Raw genomic sequence first — 20379 nt, forward strand, 5'->3', positions numbered from 1 at the left:
AATTAATTAATTAATTAATTAATACTGGGGATTGAACCTAGGGGTACTTACTACTGTGCCACATCCCCAGCTCTTCTTATATTTTATTTCACTAAGGTGCTTAGGGCCTTGCTGAGTTGCTCAGGCTGGCTTTGAACTCATGATCCTCCTGCCTTAGCCTCCCAAGCTGCTGGGATTATAGGCATGCACCACTGCACCTGGCGATTAGTCAAGGGTCTTAATGGCAGATCAGAAGGGAGCAATCTCACCATAGCGATGGCCCTCTGTTGCCCCAAACGAACCTCATTCTGCATATGAAGGAGCGCCGTGAGCCCATGCACATCCTCATGGATGACTGCTGCCCTTCCTTCTTGACTGTCCCAGTCTTTAGATCCAGGATTCGGCCTAAGAGAAAAAGGACATTGGGGTCAGCCTCAGCCTTAGATTGGAAGATGGAGGAGGAGAGATAGGGAAGAGTGTTCTCCAAAGCTCTGCCAATAAGAACAAGTGGGGCCGCACAAATTATTTGTTTCTTGGAATTCCCAACATTCTTTGGCAGAAAACTCACAGAGCGATGAAATCTGCATAATTTAAAATGCCTTGTTTTCTTCAGAACAATCTACACTTCACCATTCTGCTGTCGATTCCATTGCCTCAAGTCACTCCAGTTTGGCTGTCTCCTTCATCGCTCCCTAAAAACACATTTGCCAAGGTCACCAATGACTTCCTCATTGCTAAATGTAATATGTGCTTTCCTAACTGCTTTGCTGAGCTCTACACAACTATATGCTAAACCTTTTTCAATAATCTTCCCATCCCTTGGCTTTCTGTACAGTACTCTATGTTCTTTCCCTGTCTGCTCCTCCACTCTCCCCACCTTTTTTTCTCATACATCAGTCCCCTGTACAATTTTATCCACTCTGAGGTTTTGGTGGTCACTCCTGGACACCCTATGTCTACACCTCTAACAACAAACCTCCATCTTCTTTGTTGGTTAGACTTACACCACTGGAAATCTGACTGTATACTTCAAAGACAGTTTCACCTCTAAAATACACCCTAAACATCAGCAAGAGCATTGCCATCAACATGGAAATTTGAGTCAAAAATCTAGTTGCCTTCGCTGAGTCCTATTACCTCTTACTGCTGCATACAATCTGTCCCTCTACCTCCCCTCCCTCCATCACCCACCTGCTCCCCTCTCAGAGGAGAAAGTGCTGAATCTCAGGGTATTCTTCACACCCCAATAGGGTTTTGCTCCATTCCCAACATCTTTCCACTTAGTTATTTCTAACTTCTTCATTCCCTACTATTTCCTCTAGTATCTAAACATCATCATATCTCTTTCATTTTAGGGAGAAAAGCAAACAAAAATATATCTTGACCCTGAAGTTCCTGCCCTCCCTCTCCATCTGCAGTTAGGATGTTCCATCCACATCACTGCTGGCACCTCCACTCCTCTCAAAGGCTCAGTTCACTGCAATCTGCCTCACTGTATACACCCTGCCGATACTGTCTAGTGCAGGCCATAGGCCTCTCTGTTGCCAAATTTAACAATCACCTTTAAGCTCCTCTCCATCTTGTCTCTCTCCTTGACCTGTTCCTCCTTGGAACACCTTTGTTACTGTTGGCTTCTCTTCTCAACCCAGCCCTTACTGGCCCTGGTATTGGCATTCCTGGGGCCTTGGCCCTTTACTTTTCCACCATTTCCCAGGGACCCCTGGTGATCCTTGACTACACTACCTCCACATGTTGATGACAGGGAGATGAGCATCTCCAGCAGACAAAGGCTTCTCTCCTTTGACTCAAACTGTGGTCAGGCTCCTTGGAACCCGTCTGACAAGGCTCAAACTTAGGCTTCCCTCTTCTTCCCTTATAGAAGCTGGTTTGAGAAAGAGTCCTGCTAAGTCAGGGCAGTGGTTTGAATGAATATTCCCCAAAGGTCCATGTGTCCCATGGTGGCGTTACTGTGAGGCAGTAAAGCCTTTAAGAGACGGGACCTAGTATGAGGTCCTTGGGTTACTAGGGATGTGCCCATAATAGGGACTGTGGGAGCCCAGTCTCTTCCTCTTCCTTTTACTTCCTGGCTCAAGAATGAGGGGAGCTGGTGCTGCCCAGCATAGTCATCCAGCACCCCCGCCAGAGCCTCAAAATATGGGTTGATGCATTCTTAGACTAGAACTTCCAAATCCATGAGCCAAAATAAACCTTTTTCTTTACAGATTAATTATTTCAGGTATCTTGTTGTGATGACAGGAGGTTGTCTAATAGCATTTGGCAAAAATCCCTCACCCTTGTTACTGACCACAGTGACCCACACTGCTCCTGAATCCCCACTTGTCTTTGTTGGAGTCACAGTAGAGTCTGACCTCTTTACCCAGTGGCAAAGACCCTATTGCAGCAGTTCCTGTACCTATCACCCTGACCCCCTTGAACACAGTCGTTCCTACTTTTTTTTTTTTTCTTTTTAATACTAGTGATTGAATCCAGGGGCACTTAACCACTAAGCCGCATCCCCAACCCTTTTTTTATTTGAGACAGAGTCTCACTGAATTGCTTAGGGCCTTGCTAAGTTGCTGAGACTGGCTTTGAACTTGCGATCCTCCTGCCTCAGAGTCCCAAACTGCTGATTACAGATGTGTGCCACCATTTCTAGCTTTCTTACCATTTTAAACAAGCATCATGAATTATTATTTTTTTAAACGCAGATCTCTCTTGGAAGTTTCTGTGTCCAAGTGTCTCTTGGGCATCTCATAGACACTTAAAATTCATAGCTCCAAAACTGGAACTTGTCTTTCATCACAATTCCTATCTTAGTCACTGGCACCATTACTACTCAGTTGTTTAAGCTTAAAATGATCAGTTAAGAGCATGTACTCTAGTGCTCAACTACCTATCTTTATATCCAGTCTTCCTCACTTACTGCATGATTTTTGGCAAGTTACCTAACATCTGTGTGATACAGCTTCTTCATCTGTAGCATGAAATAAACAACAGTACTTTCCTCAGATGGTTCTTGTGAGCATTAAGTGAATTAATATTACAATGTAACTACTGTACATGGCTCAGATAAAATGCTCTACAAATGTTTGTTATAGAAAGAATATGAAAAATTCACTTCAACATCTGATCTGTCACCAACATTCTGTCAATTGACCTCCCATACACCTTCGGCCCATGCACTTGCTTTCTCTTTATCATGCCTCAGCTCTGTCCTACTCACTGATTATTTGGGAGAATGGCTGCAACAAGGTGGGTGTCCCTTCCCAAGGTCTTGCACCCTTCAATCTGACTGTTGCATTCCTACTATCATGGCTCTATCATTTTTGAGACCCGAGGCACTCAGCCTCACTGGTCTTTGAGGTTTTCTTCTGTAAAATATTAGTGTACATGAAAGTGGTTTGTACATGGGAGACAAATATCCATCCACATAGCAGACTTAAAACAAATGGTCATGTCACCCTTTCCTGAAAACCTCTCATGTTCTTCACTGTTGAGTTCCAGTGAAATCTGCATCCTGCAGCCTGATATAAAACTATGAAAGCTGGCCTCTGCTCACTTTCACACCTCCCTCTCACCAAATGCTTCTTCACTGCTCCACTCAGGCCCTGGATATTCATGTCAACCCACTGCTCCCCAGGCACTCCTTCCTTTCACATCTCTGGGCCTTCTGGAAGCTCCCTCTGCCCTGAGCAGCACAGTCCCTTTGTCCAATCATCATTCACCTCACTCATTGTAAATATTTACTCAACAACTGCAACCTGCTGGGTAATGATGTATGCATAAAGAAATAGGCAAAGGCAATTGTATTCTTTTTTGTGTGTGTGCTATGGACTGAACCCAGGGCCTCATGCATGCTAGGCAAGTGCTCTACCAATTGAACTACTCCCTAGCCCTAGGTCCATTACATTCTAATGGGTGAGAGAAATAACAAAAATAAAGAGTTGAATGGAATAAAATAAAATAGAATAGATTTTCAAATAGAGGTAAGTGCCATGATAGAGTAAGTGTGAGAACGTGACTGGAGACCAGCCCCTGAGAGTCAAATGAGTTCCTGTCACTGAAATCAAATGGGCCTTATGCCTCGGTTCCACTGTTCTAAATGGAGGAGGTAGAGAAATAAAAGTGTGCTACACGGGGCAGCCACCTCCCTAGTCCACATCCTGTAGCATGCTGTGCTTTACAGTTCTGTCCTAAAATTGTTGGGCCCTTATGTTCTTGGACTGTGTCTTATCAGCCTGCTCTCCTCAGCACTACACAACACTAAGAGAGTCATTTTCTTCATGTGTTCCCAGGGATTGTAGGATGCACAGCACCAAACCCACAAACAGCAATCACCATCGTGCTTATACTGTTGATGTGGCCACCAATAAGCCAAGTGCGCACACTAGAATTCACCTCCATTCAGAGGCCAGGAGCTCAGTCTGGGAGGGTCCTAGCACTGCTTTGTGGAGGAGACTGAGCTTTGCTGTTCCTGTGCTCTCTGCTGCTCCAGGTTTTTGACATCTGTCTGTCTGTCTCACAGACGGTATCTTTTTACAACCCTTTTAGTGTAAATTGTCATTTGCTTTCTCATTTACCAAATGGCAAATGGTTTCAGCTGTGAAGCAGGCCAGCATGAGGGTCTGTCAAATTCCAAAGTGTGCTCTGAAAATAAATCACAGCTGTGTAGCACATGAGTGGTGGAACATGAGGAAATGAAAAAACACATTTCCATGATCTACTGTCATGACCCTGAGAGACAAGTGCTTCAACGTTTATTTCTCTGCATGCTTCTCTAGTTTCCTTGGGCACAATGAGCCCCCTTTCTGGGCTCCTCTGGGATGAAAGAGTGCCTGACTTGATCTAGTAGGTATATTCCTGAAAGTTTGTGTGTGAATTGGACTTCTGACAAATTTAAAAGGAGTAGAGATTTCTGAAGGTGAGTGTCCATCAGACACTGGGCTGAGTCTCAGCACAATGGGATATGAATAAGTCTCTGTCCACAGGCTACAGGGTATTGGGTCAGCTTATAATGGAACTCCCAACAGGGAAGCAATCATGGAGACATGGCTCTATTTACACCACTCCTAATCTTTTCTGACTCACAGAAGCCTTGGGCCAGCTTAGAACATGGGTCTGGATTCCCAGGGTGGTTCCCTGTGGATCCATCTAGAGGCACAAGCAATTCAGGCCAATGCTGACTCCTCTCAGGGTCCCTCCTTACACCCCCACTCTCATCCTTGGGCTTGGGAGGACTTCCACAATCCTTTCTCTGAGATGATCCCATCATGCATCCCATCCTGCTCTTCTTGTCTGATGCCTAAAACTACCAGCCACCCTGGCCATCTCTACTTTGAGTACTGATGCCTGTTCAAACTCCTTGCTCACCTCCCTCCTAAAGCTCTCGAGGGTTCCTTGTAAGTGCCCACCCTGAGAGAAACCAACTTTTATGTCCTTGGTTCCTCATGGAAAATCTTCAGCTCCTACACAGCAGCCAGACTGATGCACTACTTTCCAGCAGCAGTCCCTCATCGAGAGAGAAGGTCCCTGCTCCCACACCCGAAGGATATGAGGCCAGAGACCAGGTGGCTCTCTTCCTCCTTCCCCAGCTCCTCCCAAAGCAGTTGTGCTTTGCTTGGCCTCACTCCTGCTCCTTCCCCACTCACAACACCTGCCATGCCCACCTGCTAGGTCACTTCTCCCTCACTTGGAGCTCATCATCCCCAGTCTTTCTCTTCACTCCAAGCCCTACATGGGTCTCAGCATCCACATGGAGATTCACATAACACCTCCAACTCAGCACCTGCCCTCCTTCCTCTGTTCTGGTGAGCTCCTCTCCTCTCAGCAGGCCCCTGCTCCCACCATTAGATTGGGAACTTGGGTCACCTATGACTGCTTCACTTCAAATTTTATATTCAGATATCCCTGAAGGGCCACCACTGGCCTGGCCCAGCCCCTGTCTCCTGGTTTCTCTAGGAAACAGGGCATTCTGGCTAGCTCAGAATCTTGTAGCAAACTGCCTGAGCCCAGAAGATAGAAGAACCTGATCTACTCATTTTTCTCCTTAAAATGCCTTTATATGCTAAAACTAATGTGATCTTTTAGAAAACTATCTCTCTGCCCCACCCCACAAAACATACTCATGAAGTAAAAATCCCAGATAATCTCCACAGAAAAACCACTATTGACATTTAGGTATACTTTCTGTAAATCTACTCTGTATTTTAATTAACTGAGGTCTCAAGGATATATATATCCATTCCATGTCACTTAGAATAAACTCATAAAGATTTTGTCACAAATCTTATTTTAAGGGCTTTATATTATTATTTTGAGTGAATAATTTACTATTGGATAATTAATTTGTTTCCATGTTTTTCACACAGCAAATAATGCTGTGGTGAAAATATCTACACACACACACACACACACACACACACCATTTATGGTAGGTTCTCAAAAATGGAATCACTGCATCGAATATTTTTAAGGATATCAATACCAAAGTCTATTCTACCTTTAAAGAGCTCAGCAAACCCTGCTGTCAAAACTTATATTCAGTTTTACTACCCCATAAATGGGAATAAAAATTATGACCCACACCACCTCAAAGTTTTAACTATAATTTTTCCAAGACAGCTAAAATACAGAAATTGTTTTAGAACAGGGATCAGCAAACTATAGCCTGAAGTTCAAATCTGGCCCCCAATCTTGTTTTTATGAATAAAGTTTATTGGAAAACAGTCATGCCTTTTATTTATTATCCATGGCTAATTCCATACTGTAGTGGTAAAGCCGAGTAATTATGACAGCTTATTTGGACCACAAAGCCTAAAATATTAACTATCTGATCCTTTACCAAAAAACATTTTCTGACTCCTGTTTTAGAAGAATGATCATAAAAATTCCCAAAACAGAGCATCTTTTTCTGTGAGGAGAGGCCCCTTCCACAATTGTTTTCAGTAACCTGATTTTGAAGTATTATTTTGGTTAGCAGTTAACTTTTAAAAAAAGAAAAATCAAAAGTTTGTCTTGGATAAGATCACAAAAGAAGACTTTGTGCATGTAAAAAATGCTCCCCAGGCTATAAGAGAAAAACAAATATAAATTAGAATCATTTCATCAAAAGAATCTTTAAGAAAACTGGAAACATTTTATCTTGGTTAAAAGGAGGAAAACCAAGATAGTAAGAAGAAAGCAAGAAAAAATGTTTAGCAACAAAAACAAAGCAGCGGCCCAATGATGGACAATATGTGATGTGGTTCCAAAACTGTGGGGCCCCCTGAAATGGGGACACAGAGGCTGAAAGATGTTTCATTGTTCCAGTGACAATATGTTCTCATTCTCAAAAGGCTGACCCCAGCCATCACAGCAGCTGTGCACACAGGAAACAAAACAAAACAAAACAAAACAAAAAACACCCACCGTAGCACAGGAATCCAAGTAGTGTTCCTAAGGACTGCTCCTGAACCAACTCCAGAGCCATGAGTTATGTCCAATGAACCTGGGAGAGAATGGGCTAAAGATGGTGCTATAATAAAGTACTTAAGACTGGGTAAGTTCTAAACAATAAAATTTATTGCTCATGGTTTTTGGAGCCTCTGAAGTCCAAGACCAAGGCACTGGCATATCTGGTATCTATTAAGAGCCCATTCATCATAGATGGTATTTTCTTGCTGCATCCTCACAGGGTAGGAGAGCAAACAAGTTTCCTATAAGGGTGCCTATCCCGATTAGGCCCTTGTGACCTAATCACCTCCTAAAGGCCCCACCTATTAGTAATATACTGAGGATAGGTTTCAGTATAGAAATTTTGGGGTGGGGCACCAACATTCAGACCACAGCAGATGGATATCTTTTCCTCAGATTTCTTTCATCTCTGGCAGGTATTTAGAAATGGCGAAGGGTAGAAATACATCAATTCTAAAGCTGTAGCCAAACCATTTTTTCCCCAAACTGAAAGGGACTCTGGGTAGGCTATAGAGTTATATAGGAACATTTGTTATTCCATTACCCATTACCAACCCCACTGCAAAGATTTTTGAAAAAAAGCTCCCATGCTATTTTCCTTCATTTTGATAGTCAAAAAAGAAGCTGCTATCTTTTTATAAGATCCCACCTCCCTGGTCATGGCAATTGGTTGAGGACTTGGGCTGATGATAGTAACCTGCCCACCCTCTGTGCATGGTGATGGGTCCCAAGACCAGACATGATCCAATCAGAGTCCTTCATATGTAAGTGTTACCTTAGTTACCTCCTCCCTCATTTTTTTTTTTTTTTTTTTTTTTTCTTTTTCAGCAGCAATGACCATCATCAGCTACATGGAAAATGAGGTCTGAAAGAATAAAACTAATTCCAAAAAGCTATTAAAAACAAAAAACAAAGAGTACTCTCCTGCTGCTCAAGTCATTAGCACCAATAAATTGCCTTTTCTGTGTATGCCTGAACTTTAGTTACTGTCACTTGAAATCAAGCAGCCTAATATGAGGTTCTCTGGCCTTTGACAGAAAGGATGGACAAAGGAATCAACATCTCCCTCACTGACACTCTACTAAGGCCCAGGTATTATGAAAGATTTACATGTACTATTTTATTTGATCTATATAACAACTTTAGGAAATTGGTTACAGTGGTGCACCAAAGTGGATCAGGGAGAAGGGCAGTCAGACAGAGATGAAAAATACTGTATCATTGGTATGCCAAGAATTGCTGGGGCACAGTAGTAATAAAAAGCAGATTACCTTTCAGTAGGTTCTATTATTGTTTTTGAATAGTTTCTGGACAATGCAGGTCCTATCTGCCTGTGCCCTAGACAGACATTCCTAGCAATGCCCACTTCTTGGTAGCCAGCCCCATGGAGGCTTTATTCTTCCCATGAGGAAATAAACCTAAAGGCACTAAATAATAGAGTGAAGATTATCTCTTCAACTGTTCTCAGAAACTTGAAGCCTGTTCCCCACTGAAGATAGGCAGCACCCACCAAACAGAAGCAGATGGGCAGTGAGGGCCAGGAGGTTAGCCAACTGTAGGGGACTGTGGCCAGTATGTGTCTCTTTCAAGATCAGAGATCTAGACTTGGAAAATCTGGTTTTGGTTTGATTTAGTAATTCTTCCTGTTTATTGCTTTTCAGTTTTTTCTTTCAATTTAGTAGAAAACTTTGGATCATTCTAGACTGTCTCGGCCATTCCTAGGAGACTTGGGAATGGGTTCACCTCCATATTTGGGTGGGCTTATAGAAGGAGCAGCTTCTCTTGGGGGCAGGCATGATTAGAGCAAACACACCTTCCGGTTTTGCCTAGGACAGTCCTGACTTTTGCCTATTGTCCCAGCATAGGTATTAGTAGAGTTTCTTCTCATTCTAAAGGTGTGCGGATGTGGGCAAAAAAATTACATATATATCTTCACTCTTTGCAAAGTGGCAGCAAAGAGCAAAGGGGGAACTAGTGAGATATGGATGCCAGTCCATGAAGGTTAAGAAACTCAGGTAGATCCAAGGCCAACAAGCCTCCTGTCTGTCACTCCTAAATAGGGCTATGTTTTGTCTTTAGCAGTAGAGGGAAATGTTCCAAAATGTCCTCTGGAAAAAAAAATGATATGCTATTAATGCAGTATCTAGTTCCCAGTCTGGAGGAGGGATGCAGCTGGACCTGGCAATTCAGGGTTTAAGTTTCTTTGAGTTTGGTTCAGTAAGGGGGCAGAGGGAGAAAGCTCCATTCTTCTAAAGAAATGCCTTCTCAGGGCCCAGTTGGAGCAGTTGGCTATATCTTATATTATTCTGATCTGAACTACTCCAAGGCTAACACTACACCAAGAACATTCCATGAGCCACATTCAGAGCTCAACTTCTTAAGAACACGTGGAGACTAATATGAAAGTGAAATCAATCATAAGAAATCTGTGAGAAAATACTTCCCCTCTCTCTTAAATTCCTGCTTTGTGAAGAAGGCCTTTCTTCTTCACACTGTTCTCAGTGAAAAAACAATCATAATTACCTTATAACGCTGCTCCATTATTTCAAATCCATATCCAACTATTTAATGGTCATGGCAAGCTGCAATCTTTTCAGAGTAGGGATCCTGTCCTATTCCTCTGGAAATCTCTTGTGGCCCAGGGAATGCTCTTGACAGAACGGCATCTATATTAGTGTCTACAGGTTGTAGTGAACGATCACAAACTGAGCAGTTTAAAATGACACCCACTTATTAGCTCACACAGTTAACTGGGTTCTCCACTGAAGGTCTCATATAAACAAAATTAGGTATTGGATGAGTTATACTCTTATTTGGAGCTTTTGGAAAAGAATCCACCTCCAAGCCCATTCAAGTTCTTGGTAGAATCAAGTTCCCTGCAGCTGTCAGACTGAGGTGCCCAGATCCTAGCTGGCTGTTGTATGAGGATCACTCTAGGAGGTCACTACAGATTATTGCTCATGGTCCCCTCCATCTTCAAAACCAGTCAAGACTTATCAAATTCTTTATGTACTTTGAATGTTTGTGGCTTTCTCTTATGTTACCTGATTTGGGACTTAAATTACATCAGCAAAATCCCTTCACAGCACTATCTGTTTGAATAACCAGGGTTGGGAACCTTGGAAGGGCCTTTTAGTATATTGCCCACCATGGCACTGACCAGTACCTGTTACTTAGGCAGGTGGCTAGCCTCTCTTCCTAGATTAAAAATTCTGGTCAGGGGTTGAACTATGTTCACCAGGTCAGAGTCTCACACCGTGGGTTTCTAATAGTTCTGTCATGAATTTACAACTACCTCTTGTGAAGGCTAAGCTGTCACAACTGGAAAGTGGCTGAATTACAACTCCTTACATGCTGCTACAGATGTCCCATGTGTACCTTTCCTCCCAGTTTTCTAAAGGATCTTTGAAGATTTAGAATTCAGGCTTCTCCCTAAAAGCATTTCCACACCACCTTGAGCCTGTGAATGGCAGGCTATGTGTGTCCCACTGGCCAGTTCAAACTATTTGCCCACTGGGGACATTGACACTTGAGCATGGAAGAGTTTCCGGCTGCAACCAGTGCAGCCTCCTTACCCAGCTGGACAGATGGGCAGTGCTAAACTCTACCCACCAGACCATGTGCTGAGCAGGTTTCTCTGACATCACACATGATGCTGGCAACTCGAACTGACAGGGGAGTAAAGGATGTTGGGCGTGTGGTGAGTTCAGATAAAAATGGACTATAAAAAACTGCTTCCTCCACCTCCTGGTCTCCTTGGTCTCCAAAGCCACAGGCAATTGATTTTCTTTTCTTCAAAATAATATTTTCAAAAGAGAGTACATAGAAGTTCATGAACATCTAGAGGCTGGGTGGGGAGCAAGGATCTATCCAACAGAAACCATGAAATACAAGCTACAGCACCATGCAAAGCAGCTCATGGGGGAAACAAGACATTGTCCCCACCTAACTATAAGATTCTCTTACCTAGGATCTGGAGAAGACCCAGGAGAAGGCTGCACAAAGTGCAAAAGCAGCACAGAGGAAAGAAAGAAGGTAAGTATCGAGAGAATAAAGGGGGTATTAAGGGATGCTTCCTGCAAGAGCAGGTGTAGAAAGGAGAACTGGGATTCCAGAGGTGGAACTGGAAGGAAAGGCTGCCCCAAGCCAAGGGAAGGTGGATGTTGGACAGTGGAGAGAGGTCTGAGAATGAGGCAAAGTCCTATTGGGCTGGGGCTCAGTGGGTGAAAGGCTGGAGATGGGCTGGGCCCAGGGTAGGACACAGAACTCCAGGAAGGGAAATAAGAGTTAAGTTTTCAAGAACTGCTGTCTGTCACACAGGCAGAAAAGCCAGAGACTCCAGATGTTTAGGAACTATGCTTCCAATGGCCCCATTTGCCCCTTCATGTTGTTGACAATAAATATTGAGTGTGCTTTGCAAAGGCCAGATCACACTGTAAAAGCAAAACGTCTGCCTGGGGAAATTCACATGATTTGCATTTTAAAATATAAATATCAGGAAGTTACATTTAAAAAGCAAAAACTTGTAAGATAAGCATTTATAGCCAATGTGCAGAGAAAGAGAATACTCTATGTTGGGGACTGAGAGCCTGGTTATCCAGGGATAGTGTCAATCTACACAAAAAGCATACTGGGAAGAAGGAGCAGTTGGCAACCAAAGTCATTTTCGATGAGCAGATCATGCTCCTGACCAACCCACCAGTAGCACTGCTACCAGGAAGAAAGCAACCTCCTGAACCCTCTTGTTTTGACACAGGAAAATGGTGCTGGGGTGTGAGCTATGGAGTAACAAAAGAAGATGACTCTGGGGCACCTGAATAAGACTGGCAAAAGGAAGTGAGCACTGTAAGTATTAAGGCTCCCATCCCACAGACAGGCATAAGGAGCCTTTCTGCCAAGTGGTCTGGTTTGCATGTCATTGCCTTCATTCCCCCCACCTTACCATCTGCAGAAGGTGTTAATGAGCTGCTAACGAGGCAAGGAACAGCAAACAGGATGGCAAAAGAAGGGCAGCCTCAGTCTGCCAAGAGCATCAAAGATATAATCTCTCATGAGCAATGAAAAGACTAAGATGGGAGCATGGGCAGGGCGGGGGCATCCCTACCAAGGGGCTCCAACATGAAGGACAACCCATGCCATCTTTACTACCTCCAAGTGCTCTCAGTGAAGGCCCAGAACTTTCTCCTGCATTCACATTCCAAATGTGATGTGGAGTCACAGGGGGGGCCTCCTGCTGCAGCAGGCTGCTCTGCTCTTCATTATAAAATCATCACCCCACAGTCTTTCCCAGTCGGCACCTCTTCTGCTATTTAATCTGCAGACAAAAGTACAAATTCTTCATCCTGTTTAGAATATGCTGGAGTGTGATTTAAAGAAATACATTCCTGTTGGGGGAGTCATGCTACAAAAATGCCAGAAATGCAAGCCCAAGGGTTTTAATTTTAATGGTAAATGATTATCCCTCCTGGGCTGTAGAAAGACAGCATGATGTATGGTGGGAGGCCAGCTGACTTAGAGTTCAAGAAGGCAACTTCGGGCCAAGTCTTTGTAATTTGCTAATTAAATGATTAAAAAATGAAAAAAAAAAAAAAAAAAAAAAAAAAAAGGAAAATGTGTACCCATGCAGAAAAACAGTGCAAGAGGTCTTAATTAGATCAGGGAGACACTGAGGAATTTCTGCAGAAACACTGAACCTGGGATGAGGTAGAACCAAGAATGAGCAGCACCATGGTTTAACAAATACAGTTGGCCTTGTCTCTGTATTTGTAGATTTTACATGTGCAGATTCAACCAACTATGAATCAAAAATACTAAAAAAATGCATCTGTACTGAATTTTACAGACTATTTCTTGTTACTGGTCCCTAAATAATAAGATATAACAAACTATTTACATAGTGCATTAGTTTTCTGTCACAATAACAAATACCTGAGATAATCAATTTTAAAAGGGAAAAAGCTTATTTAGGCCCATGGCTTTGCAGGTCCAGTTCATAATGGTTGGCCCTGTTGCTTTGGGCCTGTGGCAAGGCAACACATCATGGTGCCAGTACATGGTAGAGAAAACCCACTTACTTAATGGATGGGGAAGTGAAAGAGAAAAAGAGGAGACTGGGGTTCCATAATTCCCTTCAAGGCATGGCCCTGATGACATAAAGACTGGGGTTCCATAATTCCCTTCAAGGCATGTCCCTGATGACATTATGGCCTCTTATTAGACCCCACTTGTTTTTTTTTTTTTTTTTTTTAAGTTAAAGAAAAATTTTTCTGGGCTAACCATTTGAGTAGGTTCCAGCTCTTACAAGTTCTACCACCTCTTGATAGTGCCCTTCTGGGGGCACTAGTTAGTACCAACCAAGCCTAGTTAGTACTGTGAATCTTTAGGGGACACGTAAGATTCAATCTAAAATACATAGTGTTTACATTGTATCAGGGATAAAAGTGACCTAGAGATGATGTAAAGTATATGGGAGGATGTATATAGGTTATATGCAAACACTACACCATTTTATATAAGGGGATTGAGCATCTCTATGGGGATCTAGAACCAATGCCCCTCAGATACTGGGGGGCAACTGTACAAAGTAATGGACCAACTGGGAAGGAAATGTAAGAGTTACTAACAGAAGCCTCCAAGAGGGAGAGCACAGAGTCAGGAACACAAAGGATGAGTGGCCTAGAGCCTGGGCACAAAAAGGCTAGGGAGGGGCCCTCACATCACCCTGATTTAAGGCAGCCAATCACCAAGCAGAGGAGAAAAGGCTGCTGTGACTGCTTCCAAGGTGCACTTCCAGTGAGAGGAATGGGGGCTGCCCTGCTAACTTCAGGCGACCAGGACCGGAGCACCTGGTTGCCCCTGGCTACAGTGTACCCTGAGCCCAAAACACTGAGCTTCAGAGAAAGACACCGAATGTGATCATTTCAATCTTATTAAATACTAGAAACTTAAAAGGAGGGGAGGAAAGCTTAATGCAGGAAAAGATTTGGAATATTTTTAAAAAATGAAGTGGTCTAAAAAATGGGAGTATCACCCTACTCCATGAAACAGATCCAAAGAAGGAAGACGATGAGTTGAAATGCAAAATATCAGTGGTATTTAAGAAGAACTTTCATAAATAAAAGAGAAAACCTGGGACCAGGAAAGATGGAATTTCATGATTATAGAACTGAAGGCAATAAACAGTGAATGATATTGCTTTAAACTTAATAAATTAGGAGAAAACTTTGAGAAACTCTCCCAGGAATCACAGAAAAGCAGAAAAACAAAAACAAAAACCGAGGTCACTGTGATAAACTGGAGGCTAAGATTACAGGAGAAGAATTAGGAGACCACTTCAGGGATGGCAGAACTGAGCCACTGCAGAGGTAGAAGAGAGGCATGCCAAGGGACATCACATAGGCATACGCTCCATCCAGAGACTACATCCACCCTCCCTGCTAAAGTCACCCAACTTTGTCAAACAACAGCTCTCCAACACTGGATGTCAGACAGTGAAGGACAGGGACCCCTGAGACACTGGAAAAGAACAATGTTGAAGGACTAACTATCCAACTTTAAGAAGACAGAAATGCTGTTATCAAGGACGAACAAAAGAGCAGAGTCCAGAAACAGACCCATATACACAGACAATTGATGTGCTTGTGCAATCCAGCGGAAAGGACAGACTTTTAAATAATGATGCCGGAACAGAGGATATCCATATCTGAAAAAAAAAATGTTTTTAAGGGGTCTACCATGAGGATTAAATAAGAAATATTTGTGAAGTCACCTCATATAGAATATAAATATTAGTTCTTGCTCTTCTTAGATTCAAAATAACACGTTTCTTTCCCAGTCATCAGAACAGATATGTATAAACACACAAATCAGATGATGGAAACATTCTTTCAGGGCTTGCTTCTTGTACCACAAATGAATTCTAAATGCAAAATTGCCCCCTAGAGCTGTCACTGGCTGGCCTTTCCCCCTCGTCATGCTCCATGGCAGCCTTCCCCTTCCCAGGCTCATGAATCCCATCCGTGCCACAGGGCTATTCCCATAGCTAGGAATGCCCCAAGGCCCCACATACTGCCTCTTCATCCATTCATATCCTCCAGTTCTTAGCCTAAGAGTCATTTCCTTACGGTCCCTGTCCCCAGTTCACATCTCCACCTCCTCCAACGTGGGTGTTAGGGTCCCTTGTTACTGTTGCAGCCTCCTACTCTTTTCCCTGAGAACACATCACCTTTAAATTCTAGATTCACTGTGTGGCATTTGTCCATTTCCCCAGCCACACTGAGTACTCTGTCATCGACAGTGACCATATCTGTCATCTACTGCTATATCTTCCATTTCTAGTACAGTGACAGGCACTGAAACACTATTTGTGGAATTAAACACATATAATTGCCTCTTATAAAGAAGATGCCTTTTCATCTTGGAGGCCAAGCCCCTAGGGTCTGGCCTCAGTTGTTGGCATCCCTGAGGAGAGGGGGACCAGGGAGCCCACAACAACACATCTCCAGCCCCAACATTCCAGAGACTGGCTTTGTCAGGCTGTCTTGGGCAAACCTCAGCTGCTCTTGCAGGTAAGCCTCAGGATTGTCAGCTTCATCTGCAGCTTCCTTAATTAGAAGGCTACAGGCCTCCTACCCAAACCCTCAGGATCTCTTGTACCAGTTTGACAAGTGGATCCCTTTCCTGGATGCTGCTAATAGCTCACACCTGCATCTTCTCCAGAGGACTGTCCTAGAAGTTGCCTGACCTAAACTTGTCTGGGGGTTAAACACCTCCTCAAGGCCCATGAACGATGACTGCTGGGACAGTGTTACAAAAGCCTACTCTTGCCTCCAGGTGGGGCTCACAATGTGTGCAATGTACACTCCTGAGCTCTGTCCCTATGGATCAGAACTCTCCTGAAATACATCTTTGCCTGACTTCTCCTCTGACCCATCCTGACCTATGCATCTTCTCCCTCTCCACTTTCTCCTGAGGGTGCTTATGCAAATGTGTGCATGAATTCCTGTCCGGTTTTTGTGTCAAGGGAACTCCACCAAAGACAAAGGTACCTACAGTAAGGATAAGGAAGGCAGTAAGTATTTACTGAGCCCTCAGATGCATAAGATTCATCGGATACGGTCTTGACACCAATTGTAATGAGCAAGTAGAGCTCAGGGAAACCTCCTCATTGATCAAGACCACCAGCTGACCAGGGTGGAACCAACACTCTACACAGGGCAGAATCTGCTACCAATGTCCCTGCTCTCAGCTTGAGACCTGGCAAGTGGTGTGTTCATGGGTCTGCAGACCTCTAGTCCCATCAAACAATGTAAGTTGTGCTGTTTAAGACAGTGGCAGAGGCTATTGGAAGGGTCTGCATACTGAATACAAGAGCACTGTTGTAAAGTGGAAAGGGCTCTCTGTGGAGGTGGCAGCTCTGCCACTGCAGATATTGAAAACTGGTGATCACGGAGGGAGCTGTATGACCCCACAATGCAGAGCTCTTGTGATTCTAGGTCCTCAGAATGTGTATGCACTCAACTCAGGGCTAAAGAATGACCTTGTAAATAGCTCACTGGAGAGTAATTTATGTCATCACCCAAAAGGGGAAAACTGAAAGTCATTCATTCGTCGGATCACTGCCCGAGTAAATGACTGGCAGAGAAGGCTTTGCGTTGGAGTATAAGAAAAGAGTCTACAAAAATAAAAGGGAAAACTGGATGCAGATGTTTTCCTCAATTATCTTCTACTGAAAAAGCAATAAACAGGAAAGATCAGTGCTATATATGCATTTTTATTTAACCATTTGGCATGAGTCACGACATTTCAGAGGGAAACGTGTCTTTCTTTGGTGAAGATAGAGGAAACTATTTTAATTTTCTTGATCATGCTTGGGTTTTTGCAATCAAGCTATTTTTAACCAAAGCTTTACAAAATATGACCATCACGTGAGACTATTACTGAAATCTAAATCATACCAGCAGGAAGCAATGATTCAATGTCTTTTCAAATGTTCCAAATTAACTAAAAATAATTATATCTGCCTAAAAACAATACAACTTCTAGGTTATTTTTGCTAAAGTTTCCTTTTATAGAAGGAGAAAAAAATGGCTTTTGATTATTTACTTCTTGGCTCTCAAAGTTAAAATAAAAGATAGTTTATTAAGAAATCAGGACTTGCAAAATAGGGTTTAAAATGCTGATACTGCACATTTTTCAACTGTCACTGATTGCATTTTTAACATTCTGTTGGTGTGGTACATTAAACAAAAATTTTTCTTCATCTTCCTGAAATTTCTCTCCTAGATACAGAACAGACTGGGTTGTATTTTATTTTATCTGTGGTTTATTTCCTTTGTACTTTGTTTTTTTGCAGGGGTCATGTTAAAATGCAGTACTTCTTAACCCTGGTTCACACTGGAACCATAAGGGTTACTTTTAAACAGACAGCTGGGCTTCCTAATACAGTGCAGAAAAATGGGATAGATCCCTGACATCTGAATCTTTAAAAGATCTATTGGAATTCTGATGTGCATTGAGATTGAGAACCATTCCTGGGGTGGTGGATTTGGTGCTCAGGGAATCATACTCAGGACCTCCCACATCGTAGGCAAGTGCTCTACCACTGCGCTACATCCCAGGGCTGGGAATTTTTAAAACTTATATGTGAAGCTGTAATAAATGTTTTTCATATACTACTTGGATATTCCTTATTTTAGGAAAAGTCATGGTACAAAAATGGTAATATAAAGAACTGATCTTCAGAAGATGAGTCTCAGCATTTTAAAGAAATGCACCAATGATTCCTTTATGTGGTTAAATAGCATTAATTTAAAGTGAGATTTAGGGTTCTCAAGTCTAACTCTCATATATTTTTGATGGGGTGGGAAAATATATGTACTGACCCAATTAAGAAGTCTTTGACCTTCTCATTTCACTTTATTAAGGACAAAGACACTGCTCTTAGGAGCTTGGGTAAGAGTTGGCCTTATAGGGCACTCCTCCCTCCAGTCTTACATAGGGCTTCAGGATTCACAATAGTCAAGCTCAGAAAGGCTAGAGGGCTCTGCTGACTGACTTATGCAGAACCCTGTTTAGAGAGGAAGCTGTCTGTTTTCTAATGCCAAAAGGGAGAATCTAGTTGGTTGTGTATAAATAAAATAAGCAACAAGCTCACAGTAGTGGCTGTTCCATTTGCACCCTTGGCTGCCATCATTCCATGTATGTCCCTCTTTGGTGAGGTTACAAGCATTTCAATTACTTTTCTTGCAGAGGAAGGCCTATTATGTATAGAAAATCCAATCATTTGGGGACATTAATGAATTGGCAAGTCTCCTCACCAAACCTTGCAAAGCCCAGGTATGCTCCATCCCCAAAAGGTTATGATCCCTTCCCCAACAGGTTATTTCTCTAGACATAGCATGATAGGTACTCAGGTAGGACCTGAGGACACAAAGAGAAAAGAGACAACAAAGGGAAGGGGCACCCTGTACCTGCTTCAAGGTTCAAGTACAAAGGAAGCCTCTGGAACCATAGGCATGATGGCTGAGCACCAGTCACCTATGTCTTGTATCTGGAACCAAACTATGTCCCTGCAGACTGGCAGAGACAGGCCTGAGGTCCCTATTGTAGCAGAGTGTGTCCTAAGCTGGAAGAAAACTTCCCTTACCTGTTGAGCATATGTTACTTGTTCCACTCCCCTCCAGCATCCTGACCCATCTCCCAACTTCATCTCTTGCTTCAGCCACCACCCTGGATCCACAGGCTGCATCTGAACAAACCCTGGCCACAGCAAACTGCCACTGTTCTCAGCAGAAAATGGGCCTGTCCATGACTCCGGATTGTGTCCAGCATTGCTTCTGTCTATGCAGAGAGAGCAAAGTGGCAGGTCTGGCCTAAGGTAGCGGGAGGTGGGAAGAACTCAGGCATCTGATGATCAGAACAAGGCAGGCAAAGAGAGACAGAAGACCAGGCTCAGGGCTGATGAGGAGCACCCAAAGAGCTGAACTGCCTGCTTGAGTCTGGGTGTGTGTCTGAATTCTAAGTACTGCCAGATCTGAGAGGTGTGGAGAGGAATATGCTACTTTTTATTTCACCAAAGGCAGGCTTAAACATACAGGTTTTAACAGCATGTCCAGCTGGAAGGAAATGAAGAAAAGTAGAAGCAGCAGCACAGGAACTGTACAGCACGGTACTACTTGTGTTGAAGCTCCTCTCTGAATGGGCACCATGCCACGATGGTGAGGCAAGCAAAAAACACACAGGCCCCACAGGCCTGCAAAACTCATTCCTGGGATTGTGACAATGTTGACTCACAGAGCACGGTGATAATGGTTATAAAAAATTAACAGCATGGAGTATTTTTCTTCCCAGCAGGGTACACTGAGTACATTGTGCATTGCAACCAAGGTGATCTATGCAAATGAGGTTATGGGTCCAAAGGAATCCATCAGTGAATGCAAATGCATCAACTGAGGGAATGAGTTTGTGACTTGATTCAACACAACAAACCAAGGACACTGAGGAAGGGCTTTCTGCTCTCTTCATGACCAAACTCATTGGTAGAAGAGATTTGGTCAGTGAGAACATACTGTAACAACAAAGGTCAACCAAAGCCTGAAGATATTAGCTTCTTAAATACTGTTTGGGTAGAGAAAGAACGAGATCAATCACCTCTGCCCTTTGTTTTTTCTGTCTAAAAATCTCTTGACTATAACCACTTCTCTCCACCTCTACCCTCATCACCTGTACTGGGTTTTATAGTATTCCCCTCAATTCATGTTCACCCAGGACCTAAGTGTGGCCTTCTCTGATAGTTATAATCAAGTTAAAATAAGGTGATCCTGGATTAGGCTGGATCCTAATCCAACACAACTAGTACATCTAAAAGAAGAGGGAAATTTGGACACAGAGACTAAGGGATGAACCTACGAGGAACCACAACGATTGTCAGCTGCCACCAGAGGCCGG

General features: G+C 43.2%; 1 protein-coding gene across 14 annotated transcripts in view; it reads right to left on the reverse strand.

Annotated features, from left to right (window-relative positions):
- Positions 1-20379, reverse strand: part of ARNT2 (aryl hydrocarbon receptor nuclear translocator 2) — a 174765-nt gene that overhangs the window by 73331 nt on the left and 81055 nt on the right. For all 14 annotated transcript variants that reach the window (XM_079123414.1, XM_079123415.1, XM_079123423.1 and 11 more), the window contains one exon: positions 282-384. In XM_079123414.1, coding sequence (XP_078979540.1) covers positions 282-384 — 103 coding nt within the window. The remainder of the gene's footprint in view (positions 1-281; positions 385-20379) is intronic.

The sequence above is a fragment of the Sciurus vulgaris genome (assembly GCF_902686455.1).
Source record: "Sciurus vulgaris genome assembly, chromosome: 2".
NCBI lineage: Eukaryota > Metazoa > Chordata > Mammalia > Rodentia > Sciuridae > Sciurus > Sciurus vulgaris.